This window comes from Anopheles merus, chromosome 2L, assembly GCF_017562075.2.
Source record: "Anopheles merus strain MAF chromosome 2L, AmerM5.1, whole genome shotgun sequence".
Taxonomy (NCBI): domain Eukaryota; kingdom Metazoa; phylum Arthropoda; class Insecta; order Diptera; family Culicidae; genus Anopheles; species Anopheles merus.
Window position 1 is genome coordinate 18084970 of NC_054083.1, and position 20813 is coordinate 18105782.

The 20813-nt window shown below is 41.1% G+C and overlaps 1 protein-coding gene across 3 annotated transcripts in view; it reads left to right on the forward strand.

Annotated features, from left to right (window-relative positions):
- The window catches only part of LOC121592885 (longitudinals lacking protein-like), a 66669-nt gene that overhangs the window by 40823 nt on the left and 5033 nt on the right, over positions 1 to 20813 (forward strand). For all 3 annotated transcript variants that reach the window (XM_041914749.1, XM_041914748.1, XM_041914750.1), the window contains exon 7: positions 18031 to 18774. In XM_041914749.1, coding sequence (XP_041770683.1) covers positions 18031 to 18774 — 744 coding nt within the window. The remainder of the gene's footprint in view (positions 1 to 18030; positions 18775 to 20813) is intronic.

Below are 20813 nucleotides of genomic sequence, written 5' to 3' on the forward strand. Positions count from 1 at the left end.
AAACAAGCTCCTTTACCTGAATCACTATCGGTTTCCATCCTTTCCTATAGCCCATTTCCATTTCTAAACCTAGTCTTTCCCTCTACTTTTTCCAACACCCTTTTTCCGCTCACTTAGTGTAGGTTTTAGTTTGTAAGTTCCTTTTGCAAACAAAAACACTTTGATTCATTATTTAGCACTTTTTAATTTACTTTTTTTCTGTAGTTTACACTATTGCTGCATGTTTATGTTTTGGTTTTCTCAATTCATGTTGGTTTTGAATATATTTTTCCCCAATACACAAAAAGGGCAGAGGGAGAACGACAATGGTTTTGTCTGGTCGATTATTATGTCCCTTTCGTTGTTTACGACGCCATATGCCAATGCTTGTTGTTCGCTCTGTTGTTTCTGTTGAAGTATTTGTTAGTAAACATGAATATGTTTCTATTTGGCGGCGGCTTCCCATATACCATTTCTACTGTCCCCTCACCCTTACTCTTCGCACCGTTTTATAAGTTCAAAGTTAAATTTGTATGTATTCGCTGGACAAGTGATACTTCATGGTGGATTTGTTAATCTCGTGGGCTCGCCCCGAGTTGTGCAGCATTTTTCTTATGAAATGTTGCGCTATTCCGCATAAATGGCGTATGGCGTCCGGAATACACTAAAGCGACAACAGTGGTTTGCCAACAGAGTCTACTCTCTGTTTTGGTGTATGAAGTGTATAAGACTTTTCCGAAACTGTTCAATTTTAGTATGGAAATTGACGATCGAATCATTGATTAAAAGAATATGATTGCAATTTCTCACTCTTTTTAAAATGGGGTAAACAAAAATATCGCGATCCAGAGTTGGTAGTAATTAGTTCTCCCGTAGTTCTGAAGTCTGAAGCGCGGATGGATTGATCATTGTGGTTTTGGCGTTTTTCGAACAAGTTTCTTCGTGTGTTTTCTGCCGTTTCGCTCGTTTTTTCCGCTCTTGTTGGTTGTCTTGCTGTCGTTCGTCGTCGTGCTGAAAATGATGGTGGTGTAGTATTAGTAATGTGTGTCCGGCTTCGGCTGTGCATATCCTGTCAAATCAGTCAAAATCCGGTCGCGTTTTTTGTTCGATCTGTCCTGGTGCTGCGCGCGGTTAACCGGTTTTTCCTTTAACGCGAAACGATCGTTGTCGTTTTTTTCGTTCGTTTTCTGTTTTACACGCGATTTTTTGTTGTCGTTCATTTCGGCTGTCGATCATAAAATTCCGCGATCGCGCAAACGTACTTATGTTTTTTTTGTCAAGACCTTTCGCGTACTCTACTCCTCCTCGTTCGTCGCGCTATCCGAGTCTAAATATCATGCAAATGATTTTTCTCATTCTCGCCTGTCGCTTATATTCCCTTCCGAATACAATACGCGTCTGTCCTACTTGACCGCGAATCATGTACAAGTGTGTGATGGTGTAAAGTTCTGTCAATACGCGTACGTTGCGTGTGTGCAGTTTTTGTATGTGTTACAAAGTGTTTCTGTGTGTATCTGCAGAGTGAATATGTGTGTTGTTTGCGCCTTAAAGTGTTTCGCTAAAGTGCATACTCGGTAGTGTTAGTGGATGATGTTCATTTATGTGTGCTGCTGTTGTGTATCTTGTTGGAGGTGAAAAGAAGTGCATTTTGGGCAGGGGTCATTCACCTCTCTGCTTGTATGGAGCGTCCAGATCATCATTCATCATCGTCCTGCGTATATGCGGTCATAAGTGCAGCTGGCCCTGTGGTCCCTGTGGTTTTTTTTGTAGCTGCAAATCGGAATCGAGTACGGTTTGCAGTGAGGTAATTGTCAGGGACCACAGCAGCGCAGGGAGGAGGATTGCTCTCTTTGTGTTGAGAGCAGCAGCTGCATCACAGGGGGGAATATGTTCGTGTAGCAGTAAGGTAAGGTTTGGACTGAATTGAAGGTCGTGGTCGTGCTGAATTAAAGGGAAAAGAGGATTATTCTTGTTGCAAATTATTTAAAGAAATACTTGTAAAAGAGTTATCAAATTCCCAACAAGATCCATCCGGATTTGTAATGTTGTAGGTTTTAAATTTGTGTACACATGTTCACATACGTTTGTTTGAGGCAAACGTGACGTTTTGAGCGAGCCTCAATCATTTTTCCATTCTACGTCGCCCAAAGAATAATCCTCTTTCACTCTTACGGAAAAAACCTTTTCCGTATTCATTTGGCTAGCACACGACTTTCTATTTTTTGTCCGAGGTAAAACATACACAACACATTTCCCATTCTGTGCTTTCCTCACAAAAACCCTGTCAGTGGAGTTAAAAAGCGGTCATCGTTACTGTAAGGTAGAACAAACACGGTCGGAACCAACCAGGTAAGTATAGTTCCTAATGCAATAGTATCGTTGCTTGGGAAAGTTGTGTTAGTTTTAAGTTAGTTTATGATCATCATTTTGTTTATTTATCTAAATGATAACCACCATTTAATCCTTACCCCTTCCCGATTCCACAATCATCCGACCCATTTTCCTTTCCTGTTGCTTCCTGTCTGTGTAATCCCTTGACTTGGACCTTGGAAATTGGACATTACTTAAATTTATAACTAAAAACGTTTACACACCAATATGCAAGACATAGACATGAATGACTTTAGGAGACTTAGGCGACGGAGGGACATAAAAAGGAGTTTTTACTAACTTACTACAGATAATGGAAACGTTGGAAAAAGCATAAAAAATTAGAATATTGTTTTGTTACGATTGTGTCCATTGAATTGTATGTTGGAAACAAATTTAACGTTTTGCTTTTTGTACAATCATTGCAGATTTAATTACTATCAAGAGCTATTGCTATTGCAGATCAGCGAACCCTGATAGTAATTTATTTTCATATGGGCATTGAAAAGACATAGTTTTTATACCATTTGCATTGGTAACACATGGTTTAAGCATTTTTGTCTTAATCCACATCCAACATTGTTCACTTCGCAATTTCCTAATACATTTTACGAGACATTCGGATAGAAAGACTTCACAAGACTTTGGAGTGAGGGACATGAATGAATGTGACCATCGTATTGTCGACGTAGCGTTTCCTAAACTTACGGCGTTGAAGTTATCTAGTTGGATTTAGGTTCGAAAGAACTGGATTTTAATATATATTCCTCACAAGTCAAGCGTCATAAATCTTAAATAAGGAATGAAGAGATATGTAAGTATATATAATGCGCCGGTTAATTAATGGAACAATCCACGTCCATCGTTATTCTTCGGCACGCTTGGCTTCCATAATTTCAACAGCAAACAACATTTATGATGCAATGTAATGTGGTTTTAAGCGGAATTTAAAGCTAATTCAGCTTTAGATTTAAATTATTCCTTTCAAGGTGATTCAGTTTAGTTTTTGTTTTGTTAGGCACACATTTCAATTGGTGTTTTTTGCAAAATCTGTATGAAGCGTTGGAAATGTCTCACACTACACCAGCGTGTGATACTTGTTGGGTAGAAGTATAAACGCATTTTATCCTGTTTTTGAATGCTCAATGCTATAAAATGGGCGTTTGTGGTATACATAAATCCACGTCAATTTATGAGTCGATCGTGTGCAGATGCTAACTTCTTGTGGCATTTTATTAAGATTGAAATCCTTTAGCACTAGTGGTGGTGACAAACAAGAGGGAGAGTAGGGGATATTTTTTCCCAACGTGCTCATTATTGCCTAGCACTACTGTCCGCGCTGGGGTGTAGGCTCCTATAGATTGTTGGACGTTTTCTCTTGTGCAAATGAGGTAATTTGCTTTCCTGCGGGTACAGAGTACGATCGTGCCTTTGACGCGGGAATACAAAATCGCGGTAATTGAAAAGAGTTTTAACTTTTTAAAACTATGACTGTTTTGGTCGTAAATTGTGTTTCCATTAATGTCATCATGTATGCAAATATGCATTCGCATTTTGCGCAACGAAAAAAGGGTTGGTTACACTCATCTAATTGGTTTGTGTGTGTGTGTGTGTGTGGCATGATTCTCATTGCTGGACATTGAAAGTACCGATTCAACCTCAATAATAAAATACCCTGAAATATTTGCGATTGCCTGCCTTTTTGTTGAAAATCTAATGAAGATGAATTGAGAGGTGTGTCCGCGTGCGCAAGTGTAATTGGAGAAACCGCGATGCGCGAGGACCTCCTCATGTGTTCGTGCTCGAACGAAATCTAAATTTATTGATCATTATAGAGAGAAAATAGCTAGCGATGGTTAGGCGATGATGCGTACGATATGATATGATCGTGTTATATACGAGCAACGCTGTACGGGGATCATTTGCTTAATAGTGCAGTGGTTTTATGCATGTACGCCAACTGTGTGCTACATTATTTGCAAACGATTATTATTTCAAGCGCTTCTAGCATAGCAATAGCTACACACTAAGGCTTACAAAATGCAAAGATTTAAAGCGTCGTTACTAAACGCACAGCTTGGAAAGTTTTAAGCTTAAAGGAAAGGAAAGTTAGGAGTCTCGTTTAGGTAAAAAATATTATCACATTATGGTGTACTTAGTAATGGTGCACGTAAGCTTCAGTACATGGAATCATAACAATTGCAAGATTCTATCGTTTGTTTGCTGTTTGAATATTTGATTGCTAAATGTGTCTTCAGAATAGCGGTTGATATGGAAGGGGGAAAACAAATGCTTCAATAAATCGTTCCCTTTAAAGTTACAAGCAAACTAGTACCCATTCGCATTTGTTAAAAAAGTTTGATGATGTAAGGTAATATCACATATTGAAAGCCCTTCCAATCCTTCTTTATCAATCTTTCGAAGGGCTAAAGTTTTCTCGTATGACCGTTGTTCCATTCTGTCTACCTTCGTTGTTGTAATTGAACCTTTTGCCATTGCCCCTTAACGAGTTCATCGAAAACCGTCAGTCGTTCTTCCTAATTGTTTCGTTGTCGTTATATCGTTAGCGTTGCGATTGTGTTGCTTCATATCCCTCATATTGTCACGTAAAAATTTAATTTTATTGTCCGTCTAATTGCACATCAGCTATCATTATTTATAGCGTTATCCTCAATAGCGCTCAGTAAAAGAAAGCAAGTGAGAGTTCGCACGCTCCTCAAAATTGCTTTTGTTCCGCTCTATCGCTTAAATTTACTCTGAAGGTCATCATATCTCGTGAATGTGTTGTGTGTTTCGTTGAAGAATTTATGCTTCACGTCATGCTTTTTTAGGGCTTTGGAATTGTGTGAATTGTTTATTATTAGGATATTATTAGGATGATATTCTCATCTCCCTCGTTTCACCACCACATTACTTTTTTTTTGTTTGTTACGCTTCTTTCCCATTATACTATTCTCTGAGTTATGTTTGAGTCGAAGGTTTTCTTGTTTGTATAATTTTATCTGTGGAAAACATCTTCCATCATGGATTTGCAATGCTAGGTTCTGTTAGATTTGATAGTTAGCAAATGATACGGCCAGCGGTATCTTCTTGTTTTTGGTGTATACCTTCTTGTTTTAGAAGGCGTGTTACCATTCTGGTTTAAAAATTGATCAGAATATCTATTCATCTGAATTCTCTCCAAGAATTCTCCTCATGTATCATTCATCCTTAACCTACTTACTTACTATGAGATATAGTTTTTTGATAACATTTTACCAGAATCCTACCGAAAGTATCTTGTACACGGATTTTTCCAGTCCTATCATGTGACAATGTGTGGCAATGGTTTGTTCGCTGTTACATGCCCCCCTATTCGTAGTTGCCCTTCAATAGCGGTCTATATCTCTATTCCGTCTGTACGACCTTCTCTCTTTCCTCTCCACGCCCGGGAATCGATTGCACGCGAAATCCGTGTCGATGGTTTTCTACTTTCAGCACTACAAATTGCCAGGCCTTCGGCAAAATCATCCTGCTCGGGATCCATCTCCCATGCCACCGCCATCATCACTCCTAGTACCTCCTCGTCCTCCTCCTCGTCCTGCATTATGTCGCCCGATGACTGTGGATTTAGTGACGTTTGTCCGCGCACTAGCACGCGTCGTCTACTAAATGCGACACTGCGGGCGGCGGCAGCCGTAGCAGCAGCATCAGCTGCTGCGTCCGCTACAATAAACAGCACCGGCAGCAACGTTTTGCCGTGTTCACCAGCAGTAACAACAGCACTTTCATCAGCATCAGATTCATTCAAGGCTACCTGCTGTAGTAGCGGCGACAATGCGATGTGTACGGAAAACAATAGCACTATTGCTGCTAGTATCTGCGGGAGCAACAACAGCAGCAACGCTGGTTGTGGTGGCGCTGAAAATAGCTTCAATTGTGAGGCGACCGTCACAGCGATAGCATCGAAAACTACTGCAGCTGCCGCTGCGTCTGCGTCCTCCTCCGCGTTTAAATGTCCTCGGTGTCCCCGTGCGTACGGGCTGTCGTACACGCTTGAGCGACACATGAAGTACGAGTGCGGCGTGGCTAAGCAGTTCGGCTGCTTCAAATGCGGCAAGCGCTTCTCGCGCAAGGACATTCTTAAAGCGCACATATCAAATACGCGATTACATTGTGCTGCTGCTGCCGTCGCCGCCTCTGTAGCAGCTGCTGCTGCTCGCTCAAACGCCAGAACCAGCGTCGCTGCTACTGCTGATGATGGTGAATATCCTCGTAAAAAAGAAGACAGTTAGTGGATGGAATGCATTTTTTTTTCTTCGACCTATTACGGTGTCGCCTGTTGTTGCTACGCGAGGAATTGCGCGTTGTCGCCTTAGCATTGGTTGTTGGTGCGGTGCAGTTTAGGTTTAAGAGGTCGTCCAATCATTCCATGGTCGTCAGGTTTGTCTTTTGCCGTAAAGCAAACGGCACCTTTTTATGTACAGTAAAATGCTGAGACACCCAGCAGGGGCGAGGAGTGTTGTTTCTGGGTTATGTTTCTTACACTGTAAAGCAAATGCAGCAAGTACACTTGTTGAATTTTGTAACAACAACAAAAAAGGTCATGAATAAAAATAAAATGATGTTGAAACTAATATTACGATGACTTTTATTTCAATGCAGCTATACATACGGTCTTAAACTGCGCATGATAATGATATCTGAAATTATATTTAAATTATTCTATACACTGTAAGAGGGGTTGAAAAATCGGTGAAAAATTATACTGTTGCGTGTGTACAAAGAGCGATCTCGGATAAATGTATGTGTAACCATGAAAATAGGAAAAGAGCATATCATTAAGGACCTTCTACAATAGTGTGTGTAAAGTTAATCGTGGGATGATGGTGTATAATGCTTAAGAAAACATCTGTAACTGTTGCATCTTTTGGTTTAATATTTACGAGCACTCACAAGTAATCTCACACCCCACCTTCCTTTTTTACCGGGCGGATGGCAACGGATGGAATATCATTTCGGATAAATAAGATTAGAATTCCCATTTCTATATGTGTCTCCCCCCTCTCTCTCCTTCCTCCTTACGTTTTCCTAGATCAACGCGAATTTTAATGAATATGTTTGGTTTTTATTCATGTTTAATTTGCTACTCTTTTGTTGTTGTTGTTATTGGTGACTTTTCTCCTTTCTCATAATTTGCACACTCGCTGTTCTCTCACTCCCTACGTTTATTTTATTATTCCTATGACTTTTTTTATTTCTCTCAAGGACGTAGTACGTACCTTCTGGGTGTTTGTGTTTCTATTAGAAAGTTGCTAATTCTGTTCGCTAAACACACACACCACACGCACACACTCGTCGTGGTGATGATGATGTGTGATGCAAACGGACAGACACGAAAGTGAGAGATAGAGAAAGTTTTGAGATCGTCCAAATTGGAAGCATAAAATGTTTTATTTTCAGTTAAAACCTCTGTCCCCCGCGAGAGCCGCTCGTCGGCGGCGGGGTGTATAAACATTGCAATTCCAATAACACAACACATAACCGTCAATTCAAACCAATTTTCCCCCAAACGCGAGCGATATATAGTTGCTGATTCCTTGGCCATTATGGGGCACGTTTTGTTTTCTCGATTTTTCTTCGATAGATGCAGTGGCAGGCATGATGCTGTCCGCGTTCAACCGCCATCATCATCATGATCGGTCCGATTCCGACGAGCCTATTGCAATGGCCGCCGCTGCCGCCGCCCCGCCCGAGATGCTGTTGCTATCGTTGTCCACCTCACCGTCCTTGGTGCAGCAGGAGCAGCACCAACCGGAACATCCGCCCTCACAACAGCATTCCCTATCGTCGTCCGTAGCTTTCGATGTTGGTAGTAGTAGTCTATCGTCGCTGTCGCCAAAGACGGGAAGTCATTGTGCTGTTGGTGGCGATCGAGATCGAGTCCTTGCCGATCATCCGCTAAAGATTCGGTCGATCATGTCCAACCTTGGTGGGAACATGAGAAAGAGCGATTTTATAAGTGTGAGAAACGAATCTTGTGTCACGATCTCTGCACGATCATCACTGGCTGCTGCTGCCTGCAACCTGCCCGATAGTACGGCACAGGTGCTGCTGCGACATGAACGGGAGCCCCGTGGTTCGTCCCGTTTTGTTAGCAGCAGCAGTAGGATAACGGTTGCATCCGGCCTACTTTTACAATCCAGCGCCAGTTTGGCAGCTGGTGGCAGTGGTGTTGGAGGTGTTGGTACTGCTCAGGGCAAGCGGTTCCGGTGCGATTACTGTACCTTTTCCTGCTCTTGGCGCTATGATCTTAAGTTGCACCTAAAGCAAAAACACGGCGTGCACAAAAAGAATGTCTAGAATTGTTGAGGCATGTTTTATTTATTCGTGGTAAAGGGTTAGTTTAGGTAACTTGAAGGCTTTTAATTTTAGAGGATGGTAGGTAAAGTGTTCAAGATAGAACCCAACCATAGCGTCGAGAACTAACGGGTTACATGTGAGGATAGAAAATGAAAATCAAATCAGAATGTCCTAAAATTATTGACATTAAATATCTTCTTCATTGGCACAACAACCGCTGTCGGTCAAGGCCTGCCTGTACACACTAGTGAAGTGAGCTTGGCTTTCAGTGACTTATTGTTACCATAGCAGGATAGTCAGTCCTACATATGGGGGCACGGTCTATTCGGTGCTTGAACCCATGACGGGCATGTTGTTAAGTCGTACCAGTTGACGACTGTACCACCAGACCGGCCCAACACATTAAATATAGGAAAAGATATTTATTAAAATTTGAGCTTTATGAAACAGTTACGTTTATTGAATAATAATAAGAATATAGATAAATAAAAGACAGTAATCTTGTACTTCTTTAGCCTCCTTTAAAGATAAAAACGCACACACACGCGTATTGTAATTCGCGGTAGAAAAGAGCCAATACATTGTGATATGTGTACGTACACACCAACATGTAAGATTTTTCGCCATAATTTGTTCCTACCCCCCTCCCCCCCCCCTCCACCCATGTGCGAGAATCTTCTGTCTCTGGTTAGAGACTTGTTGTACTTCCCTTTTCGCGTGTTCGTTCTCTTTTTCGATGCATTATTCATGTTCGTTTCCACAGGTAAAATCCAAGACGGGGGACCTATTTACATTTTACACACATAATTTAGTTTCACATGAATTGTTTTTATACAAGTAGATTTATTTTATATATGAAATATTAGTTGTTCCCAATGTATACTTGCACGATTAAAGCAACGTTTTTAGGACATGGTTTTAGAGTTGCCTCGCCCCATAAAAGTGAATGTCAAGTAGCGCGAGAGAAGTAAACAGTTGCAAACAAATACAAGAAAACAAAAGTAAAATATACACGAGAAAAAGGATAAAAGAATGTATATTTAGTTTAGTTTGTTCGTACCGTTTTATGTTGATTATGTTTCCTGTTTTTGTTTCCGTTGACCTATTTTTATGTTTTAGTCTAGTTTTGTTTTTTTTGTATCTCGGAGCCGTATGTTATTTTCTACACTCGGTTCTGTTTTGTTATAGTTTTGTCTGTTTTTGATATCGTCCAAGATAGTTATGTTTTCGTATTTGATTCATTGTTGTAAACTGGAATGTCTTAGATTTGCGCAACCTACTATTTAGAAGCCACCTAGGTTAGTCGATACATGAGAGATAGTGTTTGACAACCCAGCTCTACAAGTAGTAGTCGGTTAGGGTAGAGAGCGCGTGTAGCCCCAAAAATGGAGACCAAATCCATCGTCTCTTAGTCCTTGTTTTTTTTTCATTTCCATACAATCCTATGCACACAGATAGTATCATTTCGTTTTTTCTTCTCTTCCTTTTGGTACCTTTCTTTTCCGGTTTTGTTCGCGACCTGTGTTATCATTTCACACGCAAAAAAAAACAAACAAACAAAAAACGCACGCACGTATGATTTTACTTTCCGTTTCTGCGTGGTTTTGTGTGTGGCGCCGCACATTTTATGCTCATCATCGTGTGTCATCAACATCAACATCATGTTCGTCATCATCGCCCACCACACCATCATTACTAATAATCCTCCCCATCCCTTCATCATCGTGTCCTGATATCCGCTGTGTCGTCGGGGGGTTGTGCGGCACTTTGTCACGCGGTTGGTATGAGTAGATTATAAAATGACTAGCCTCCTGTATAGCAACTTTCTGGACATTACCATGCAGCGGTTCCGCTGCTCGGTCTGCGACAAAAGCTACCTGCGCAAGCGGCACCTGCAGCGGCACATGCGCGACGAGTGTATCGGTATACCGCCGCGCTTCCACTGCGATCATTGCGATTCCAAGTTCCGGCGCAAGTACCATCTGGTGCGCCACATGCTTTCCAAGCACGGCATCCAGATGGAGCCGGGCCCGATGAAGCCGGGCAGCGGCGGTTCCGGCGCGAACGGGGGCGGTTCGGGCAGCGGCACCGAGGGGGACGGTAGTGAGATGAAGTACGTAAAGCTAGCGGCCGAAGCCGGCAACGGCGAGCTGGCAACGATTGCGGCCGCCGCCGCAGCTGCCGCAGCCGCAGCAGCAGCGACCACCAAGGGCGGCAAAGGCGGTGGCAAGGGGAGTCGGGCCGGAACGGGAGCCGAGGACAGTGCCGACGAGAAGTTCTCGATGGTGGATACGCTTATGGTGAAGCAGGAAGAGATAGAGCCGGTCAGCTCGCAGACGATGATGTACCAAAATTTCAAAAACCTTTTCTTCGACTATGCACTCAAGAACGTGCCCGCCCCGATGCAGTAGGGCAGCGTGGCAGCAGCGCGCCCTAAGCAGTAACAGCAGAAGCAGCAACGGGATATTAATGGGGGTGGTTTCGACTCTCTTGATAGTGTGCCATTTGTGTTTATATAAGACGTCATACCTTCATTCTTGTTCGTTCTCCTAGTTTTGCTTCCATTTTTGTGAGGTGAAATTTGTTTACGTATGGAGAGCGTGTGTGTACTTCATTTGATTCAATTCACTTTTATATGATCAGTTCTTCATTTGCTTTAGATTTAAATTGTAGCAGCAGGAGCGCTCTCTCTACCTGAAGCTTTGCGCGTGTTTTCTTCTGTGTAAGCGCGCGCGCAGAACGTTTATTGTGTCATTTTAATCCATTCAAATGTTCCACTTCCTCTTTCGGAAGGAGATAGATGATAATTGGTTTATAATCGGTTTTACCTTTCTCCCTCCCCTGTATACCTCAGCTTGTTTTAAGATCTGCGATTGCATTTTCGCACCTGATTTGAGTCACGAACGTTTTGTTCGCGGATCTTCTAGTTGTATGATCATCACCGATATACTTGACACGTTGCTGAAGTGATACGAATTGCTTTCAAATTGTTCCCATATGTGCCTGCCTCCTTTGCACATGTTATCCTTCCACTTGGAATGTATCGAACGTAGGACAATACTGTTTTTTTACCAAATGATTTTAGTAGCACCTATGTTGAATAAGTGTCCAACGAACATACCAAGCCAGAGGAGAGGAGGATCTGCAGGCGAAAGATTGATCTCACTGTTTCTTTCGCTAGCGACGGCTGGAACGGGGCGCACAACCTCTCTCTACCCAGGGATGCGCCTTAATGCATCCTTATAATACATTCTACACACCAAATTAAACACAACTAACCAACCACATATGCCATCATCATCTTGCCAGTACCAGAGGGTATGATTCGATCAAAGACTAGAATCTAAGTCGGGAGAAAATAGCGCTAGACAAAGGCACAAAAGGACAAGGAATATAGCAGATGATTGTAAAAGTATAATTTAAGCTAGAGTTTAAGGGCTAGATACTATTTTTCTCGTAATGTATACATTTGTGACGCAACCAAAAGACGCAGCAACGGTTCGTTCGAACCAAATCGAAATATTATCAAACCCGCGTGTGCACACATACAGACACACGCGGAAGGAGGAACATCTTATAAACACAGTTAGTTTGTGTAAGGCCATATATAAAACGTCCCAAAAGATATCCTGAAAAGAAAGTTTACACCTTGCTAGTGATTCGGAAGTATAACTCCTTTGAATGTTTGTTTTGTCTCATTCGGAAGTGAGAGAGGCTTTTCTTCTGCCGGTGACATGTGTGATTCTTGTCACCTGAGAACGGTGTGAGCAGTCAATTAACAGCAACAGTAACTGTAAGAGACGGGCCCATATTTAATATATAGATAGGGAACCATGTCCATACCGATGGTGGAGATATAGATAATAGTACGTATCCGTGCGCGAGCAGAGTGGGGTCGATCGGTCGCGTTTTATTTTCCAATTTTCCTCCTATCGCATAAGTTATTTTTTACACACGTATAGCTCATTTTGTGTCTTACATTTTTAGTTTTTCGTCCCTAATTTTCTTCATCTCTTCTTCTACGCTCTGTCCTAAAACACGTCGTTTTATTTAAGAGAGATAGCTTCGAAATAGCTGACAGTTAGTGAGGTGCCAGTACGGCACGGGGGTGTGGTACGAGGGGGAGCTATCGTTTATGACCACGTGGCGATGATGCGCTCCTGTAGGAACCGTAGATGCCCGAAACCATACCAATAAACATGAGCCAAATTATTTTACGCAAATACGTAAATATAACTTAAAAGTAAAGGGAGAGACGGCTTGGCCTTTTTGTTTGACTTTGTAGCGGTTTACCCCGTTGTGTGTGTTCTTCTCTGCCACAAGATATGTCCCTTGTGATGGTTGTGTCCACTCTATCGCGCCCGTACGCTTTACACACAAAACCTTAACCTTATGCTCATTAATGTGTTTTTTCTTTTTTAGTTTCAGCTGTGTGATCTCCCCAAAATTAACGACTCCAAACTAGCGATCCAAAATTATCATTGTGTTTACATTGTGTTTTTGAAATTCGCGCTTTGACCCACACACCCGCGCGCTGCTCACCTCTTCAAAAGGTGCAAAACCCATGAATAGAATTGATAATTTTGATACGAAAGCACAGCAAAGCTCGCGACTTGTATTCAAAATGGGGTTTGACATGATTTTTGGAGGGTATTTCGGCGCAATATGTTAACAAAAAAAGCGTGATAAATAACAAGAAAGGAATAATATTTTCACGAGTTTTCACGTGTGGCGCGCGCATGCGATCGTTCATTTTCGCGTTTGTCCGTGTGGTTAGTGGTGTGTGAGTTGTGTTGCGTCTCTTTTTGTGCTAGAATTCAATCTGTTTAAGAGCGTTTGGCGTTTAGCGTTTGCGTCTTCCTGTGTTTGCTCTCCATCATCTATTGCCCCGCCTAGCAAAAAAAAAAAAAAAAAAGATTAACCAGTAGCTTTGTTTTATTACTAGATCATTAATTTGTTTCATTTTGTCGCCTATTATCACATGTAAAAGAACTACTTTTGATTAGGAATTACGGACGACAGAATAATAAGACGATGAATAAATCATCAACAGCTCACCACTTAGAGCCTGCACATAAACATAGTTTCCTTGACGTTCGGTTAAAAGATACCGCATACAGGAAGAAGTTTCTAGATCGTGTTGTGATATCATATCATAGTAGTACCACGTCGTTGGATTTGCTATTCTATATATCTCATTAGGTTTACATAATTGTTCGACAAGTTTAGAGCAGAGAATCAAGTCCTGTATAGGGCCACACACATACACACACTAGTTCAATGTTTTCATTCATCATCATCGTGTCTGTGCGCGCGTGTGGATATGTTGTGCGTGTGTTACTCAATTGTTAGTAGCGTGCTATGAATGTGTGTTTGTGTGTTTTTGTGTATTTTGCGTGTCCCCAACACGTGTATTGCCGCCCCCCTGATGTGTTTTTTTCTCTCTAGTTTTTCCCTGTTCGTTTTTCTTTTCTCAATACTGCGAACAAGTCCCTCATAGTCTAATGGCCTTAAAGAAACAGACACAACAATGTCACAAAAATCACACCCACTGCCTCCAACAATTCCAACATAAATCACAACATCTCATCTCTGCCCCTTCTTCCGTGTACGTTCAATGTGCGCAGAAAAGTTAGTTTGTTGAACATGGTTCCCTCCGGATTCGTTTTTCCTTCTGTCAAAAACGCAGGTAGCACGGTGGTGGCCCCATCATCCACGACCTCAGCGCCGTCGTCCTCGATGGCGGCTGGGACAGTAGTTTCGGGCGGGCGTCGTGGAGGAGGTGGAGTGAGCGGTTCATCCCTGCTGGATAACAGCAGCGGCGGCAGCAGCAGACGAAGCCTTTTGCAATTGAACGACTTTCTTTACGACGTTAAGTTTTCCGATCTGTCCAAATTTCTGAACGCCGTCGGGCGCTACGAGTGCCCGCGGCGCGATTGTGATAAAAACTACAAGGACGCCAGCTCGCTGCAGCGACACATCAGGTAAGCAACGCGGTGGTCTTTGGCCCCCGCGCATCTCGTAGGTGTCCTTATCTTGATACCTGAAAAATTTGATTTTAAAGGAGCAACACCAACTGTGCATTTAAAAATAACGTACCAATTTTTCTCTGTCCTCTCTGTGTGTGTCTGTGTGTGTTTGTGTCCGGTGTTTGCGAAATTATCTACCCCTCCCCCCATTTTCCATAGGTACGAATGTGGCGGCATGAAGAAGTTTCGATGCGTGATGTGTGGGAAAGCCTTCTCGCAGGGATCGCACTTGAAGCGTCACTTGGAGTCCGGGGTGTGCATAAAGTACTACTTCTAGCAGCGGCAGCAGCAGCAGCAGCAGCAGTATCTACACCAGCGCCATCTACAACACCATGCTGCAGCAAGTAGTAGTAGTGACCGTTATGGATTTTCCCCTAGTGCCAACAGTAGCAGTGACCAGAGCGCTTGACTTTTATAGGAGACAGGATTGAAACTCTAGTGGCAGAATTCTATCTCTCTCTTGTTTGTTTTGATTGTGCTGTGTTTAAATTTGCATCTGAAGCAAAACAAAAAAAGATTAATATTTGTTCTAGTCGTTTTATGATTCCGCTACTAAGGAAAGACACCACACATACACACGCACACACACGCAAGTTATGAGAGTGATCTATGCTCGATTTATGTGTAACAAATTTAAACAAAAAATGGGTTAACCTCCTTTTGCTGGACATATCATTTCAATGTGGTTTCAATGATTCGAGTGGCTCTAGTGATCTAGCGTGTCTTGTGGTTGGCGCCTCACCTCCATATCATACTCTCCCCACATTGTTATTTATTGTTTAGATCAAATATGTAATTGCTATCGTCTTTGGGTAAGGAGCGTTTATACAGTACGACTTTTGGTTGGCTTGGGCCAATTTTACGCACAGAATGATGCGGTATTATTAACCTGATTGATCAATCTTAACCCAATCTAGTGCCAGTGAGCTTTATCGATCAGTTTCCTTTTTTATAATTTGACCGTGGATCGCTTAAACATACTCCCGGGACGGAAGTAGAAATTTGAGGCTTGCTCTGATGGGAGAAACAAATAGAAAAAAAAGAGATACATATACCTTGTAGAAAGTGTGATATATAAATGATAAAACCTCATAATACCGTTATTGGTAAAGTTTTGCCGGAACCGTTGTTGTTGTTACGTTTTTATTTTGATAAAGTAGGATCAAATCGAATTATCAGTCAAACTGTAGTAGTGCAATCGTTACAAAAAAGACTTATACCCAACATAGTGAAATTGTATGTTAGAAAAGAAACAAAAACAGTTTAAAAAGACGAAGGAGAAATAACAAAACACAGTGTAATGTCGAAATATTGGTGCCATTTTTTGTCGATAACTGAAATACAGGTGCAGCACAAGCTGAAAAAAAAGAAAGAAAGCAGCAGAAAAGCAACTGAAATGTAGTGCGCTCTTCTTTTGTGTGTGTTCTTACTAACTTGTTTTAAATTCTGTTAGGTACGTAATGGTGGATAGGCAGGGAGATCAAAGCGACGGAAGCAAATCAATTGTATCTTCCAACGAATCCAAGGGGGTTTGTATGTAGCTATTTAACTGATGTACATATACGATGATCACGTGTGATTGTGCTTAATCCTTTTCTTTACGCTTATATTATTATACAATCAATAACATATTGTATTCTTTTTTTCTCTTTTTCGGTCCGCACAACTAACAAGACGAGTGGATGATGCTGAAGGATATCGCTTCGAGAAAGCGAAAGACAAAGAGAGATTGAAAGGATATTACAAAACTGCTTCAATCATGTTCGTCGGATAGGAAACTATAGCGCCAAAAATTCAGCTCTGCATATATATTGAAAAAAAAAACACAGATGAATTTTTGTAGTGCTGTTTATTGTGAAAAAGCAGGCAATATAATTAGGCGAAGCTGGCAGACGTAATTGAAATAGAAGAATCATCTTCATCGCCATTGACTAACAACACATCTTCATATGAGACAAATTACTTTTTCCATACCCCAAATGCTATGCGAATGCAAACACTGCCCGATTAGGATAACACTTTTAACTGCTGCATCCAATCATTGCAAATGTCCCATTGAGAAAAGCGAGGAGACAGATACGACGACTCTTCTACCATTTCCAACAGCGAACAAATAAATTATTTCATCTCATTTAACCACATTGCTTTTGGGGTTTTGTTTCCATTGATAATGCTGTTGATAAATGTGTGCATATAGAGAGAGTACTTGTGCGTTTAAAAGCTCTTCTTACATTTAGCATAAATAAATCAGCAGTTAAAATAAAACATTGCTTCACATTGTTCAACTAAGTATTGCTTAAAACTCTAACAAAACGATAGCTAGCCAAGAGAAATAACAACATGGGCGTTTGGTTTAATTGGATTTAATTAGCTTGTTTAAAATATAATAACACCCTCTTGTTCTCCGCCATCAAAATCGTAGGGAATGGCTAGAATGGTTTCAGCAATTGTTCTGTAAAATACATAACTACACATTTTCATATTTATTTCGAAGGAATGGAGATTTGCAATAAAATCCTACTTGCCACTGCGTTTAGTGCGTTTTAGTGTAAATATCCCATAATGATTGATGTAAGCTGTTGGTTTTATCAATTTAAATTGTACATTTCAGAGGAGAACACAACAACATATGCTTAGTATGCAACAACAGAAACTGGGTTCAATGTGATGGATAGTACACTGTGTCAGCTTATATTGTAACGGTGCTTGTGTTCATGTAAAGCTTTCCCCACTCCCCAAGTGTTAATTTTTTCTGTATTTTCCGTACTTTTCATCCTGTATTTTTTGCTCTTTAAAAATATGTTCGTTTCAATAGCTTTTACTCTTGGTTAAAATGTAGTGTACAATGTTTAAGTTTAAATGTTTCCAGCACTAGGAACAGGGAAACTTGTGTTTATAAACGTTTTTTTCCAAATTAATGTAAAGAAATACTCAGTCGTTTAAATATTGAATGTGCAAAAGTTACACAATCACAACCAAACACAAACTCTTTAGAGAAAGCATATAATCGAAGAACAATGCATGTCACAAATGCCGCGCGTGTGTGTGCGTAGAGAAAACATGAACAACCAGACACGAACAAACATCATGGATAAGAAGGTCGCAAAACCCCACTATCGATAGTGTTGTTACGGTGAACTGTTCGTACCACATCCGGACACCAAACCGGACACCACATACACAGGCCTCGCACACAGTGTGACCCATAAAGTAGAATTGGTGAATGTAGCGCAATTGGAATGTACCCATTTTGGAAATCCGTCCCGAAAGCAGCGTGTTCTAACGTGTGCAAATGTTTGTTTCGTTGCAGGCACCAAACGCAAAGTCGTGATACTGACATCGAAGCGCACGGCCAGCTCTGCCTTGGGTGACAACGGAAATGGTGCTGCTTCTACCGGTGGTGGGAATGTGACGGGAAGCAAAAAGATCAAAACTATTACGGTCACAACGGCCGAACCGGCCCTGCTGGTGGAGGAAAATGATATCCCCATCATTACGCACCACGAAGAGCTGCGATTGCGCCAGTCGGATAGGCAGCAGCTGCAGCAGCAGCAGCAAAGTACGATGATCGTAAGCGGTGCTGTGTGCGGTGACGCTACGGGTGCAGGTAGTGCCGGTTCCTCCGCCGGCACAACCATGACCATAACGGCGACGCTGGCCGCCGAGGCAAGCGGTGACGAAGCGACACCAACCACGCTGATCACTCACGCAACGCCGGTCGTACTGAACGATTGTTTGCTGGAGAGCAAAAACATCGTGGTGACCAAAAAGGATAACAACTACATCCTGTTCACGGCCGATCCTTCTTCGCCGGAACCACCGACCACCAGCGGGGGCACGGCAGTAATGCTACCCATGCGTGGCGCGACGCTTGTCGCGACTGGAGGTGGAACGGCAGGGGGTGGTGGCAACTCGACCACCACCACCACCACCACTGCCACCATAATCGATGCCATGCGGATAGAGGATCTGTTGAAGAAGGAGAAGATTATCAAACAGACGGAGCTGCATCCGGATGGCACCACGGCGACGACGTACATATTCGATGAGTGCGGTAATACAAACAAAAAAACACAACCACACACAATACTCACTACACGAAATCAACATTTTTATTCTCCTATCTCTTACATTCGCTTCTCTCTGCACCTGAAAACATATTTCTATACACGACGGTGTACGATATAAAAAGCATTCACACACAGTTACATTTTATATTCTTTTCTTGTAAGATATGTTCTTGATATCTACATTTTTGTTCTTACGTGTGATCGTGATGATGAAAAAGCTCTTTTTTCCTAAACAACTCTTTCGGGATACGGAGTGAATAACAAACTCTTATTACACGTCACTCAATCGCTTCATGTTGAAACTTTATTTATATTTATTTTCATGGTAGTTTCATCAACATGCAACTTTGATTATTCATCTGCGATGAAAATTACTTTCTCTTAGGAAGTGATTCGTTTACAAGATTTTTTTTTAGAGAGTTTGAGTTGATTTATGTTTCATACTACCAAATGATAGCTATTCTTTCCTAACTAACAATTTTCTTTGGGTTACTGAGTGTTTTGATTGACGTTGCTGCGGAAGAATGTTGTTCCATGAAGAATGGAATGATTCGCCGCTACCGTCTCTCATCTCACACTTTTATTAATCTCGATGAGTTAAGGTGGTATCACTTATCGTTCGAATTAATCTATCCCTAACACAATCATCATCTCCAGTATTTTTTTTTCTCGCACGGGATGTTGCAACTTCCGCAGCATACTAATTTCGTGGTGGTTTTTCTTTCTTGTTGAACGTTTAACGGTATACTCAGTTTTGCTTTGTTTACTTCTCAATTTCGGAATTCTTCTTCTGTTCGCACTTCACTTTTTATTACCACTACTCTATAATATTGTAAGGTGATTTGTTTTTACTGGTTAAATTTAATTAATTGTCGCTGTTCGTGTCTCGGGGGGGCGGGGCCAATAAAACATATCATCTGTGGGGAATGTTGTTTATTTTCTATATACATTTCGCTGTCATTCTACTACGTTTCTTGTGTTTCTCCATTGTTATTTATAATTTAATTGGTGGTGTTTCGGTATTATTTCGTTTTGTTCTGTGATATTTGTTGGTCTTTTTGGTGGATATTCTTCGGAATGGGGGGAGTTAACGATTTCCTTACTTTCTTATTCTCCTGTTGTCTTCAATGCTTAGATAAACTTATATTCAACATAATACTAGCATTAAGTCTTTATTAGTACTAATTAAAAAGAGTGTTTTACGTCGATCCATCTATGATTGCAAATTCTGATTTTCCGATTGCTATTATTTTACTCTGTAATGCGATACTCATTTGATTATATCGTTTTTGCGTGAAGTGTGTACATTTTGCTTTGTTTGGTATGTTTTGTTTCTCTATTGATAAGCCTGTATAGATATTTGGAAAACAGCTTGTACCTTGATGCTATAATAACAACCTCTCTGTACTCGATTTTTATGTTTTATGATTGTTTTAATTACTACTACTATTATTTCTATGACTTCTACTACCACTATTGTGTTTTCTTTAATTATTGCAGTAATAATTTCCTGAGATGTGGCTATCAGTATCTCGTTAAAATGTCGAACTTTATGTTTTCTATTTTCTCCCTGTTTTGTTTTAGTGTGTTATCGTGTGTTTACATTGTTTTAAATATCATCGCGAATCACATTATTTCTTTCATTTTTTTTCACTATACACTTTTCAAATTTATAGCATTACTCCAACATTTTCTACACATACACATAATTTCAGCAAATATACACTAAATAATTCGCTAAACAAACACACTGACACAGAAAGTGCTTCAAATAAGAAGACATCATTCTGTGCGCGTGTTTGTTGCGAGTTAAACCTATTGCATTATGCCAAATCGGCACATGCCACGTAACCATACCGTTTAGTAGAAAGCATCTTGTGTACATAAGGTACATAAATTCAGAGCGTACATCGCAGGTCAAAAGCAGCGATTTTGACACTGAATGTACGATTCTGTTTGGCGTGTGTGTGACAGTGCATGAAAGTAACATATATGATAAACACTTTGCTTTATATTACACTAA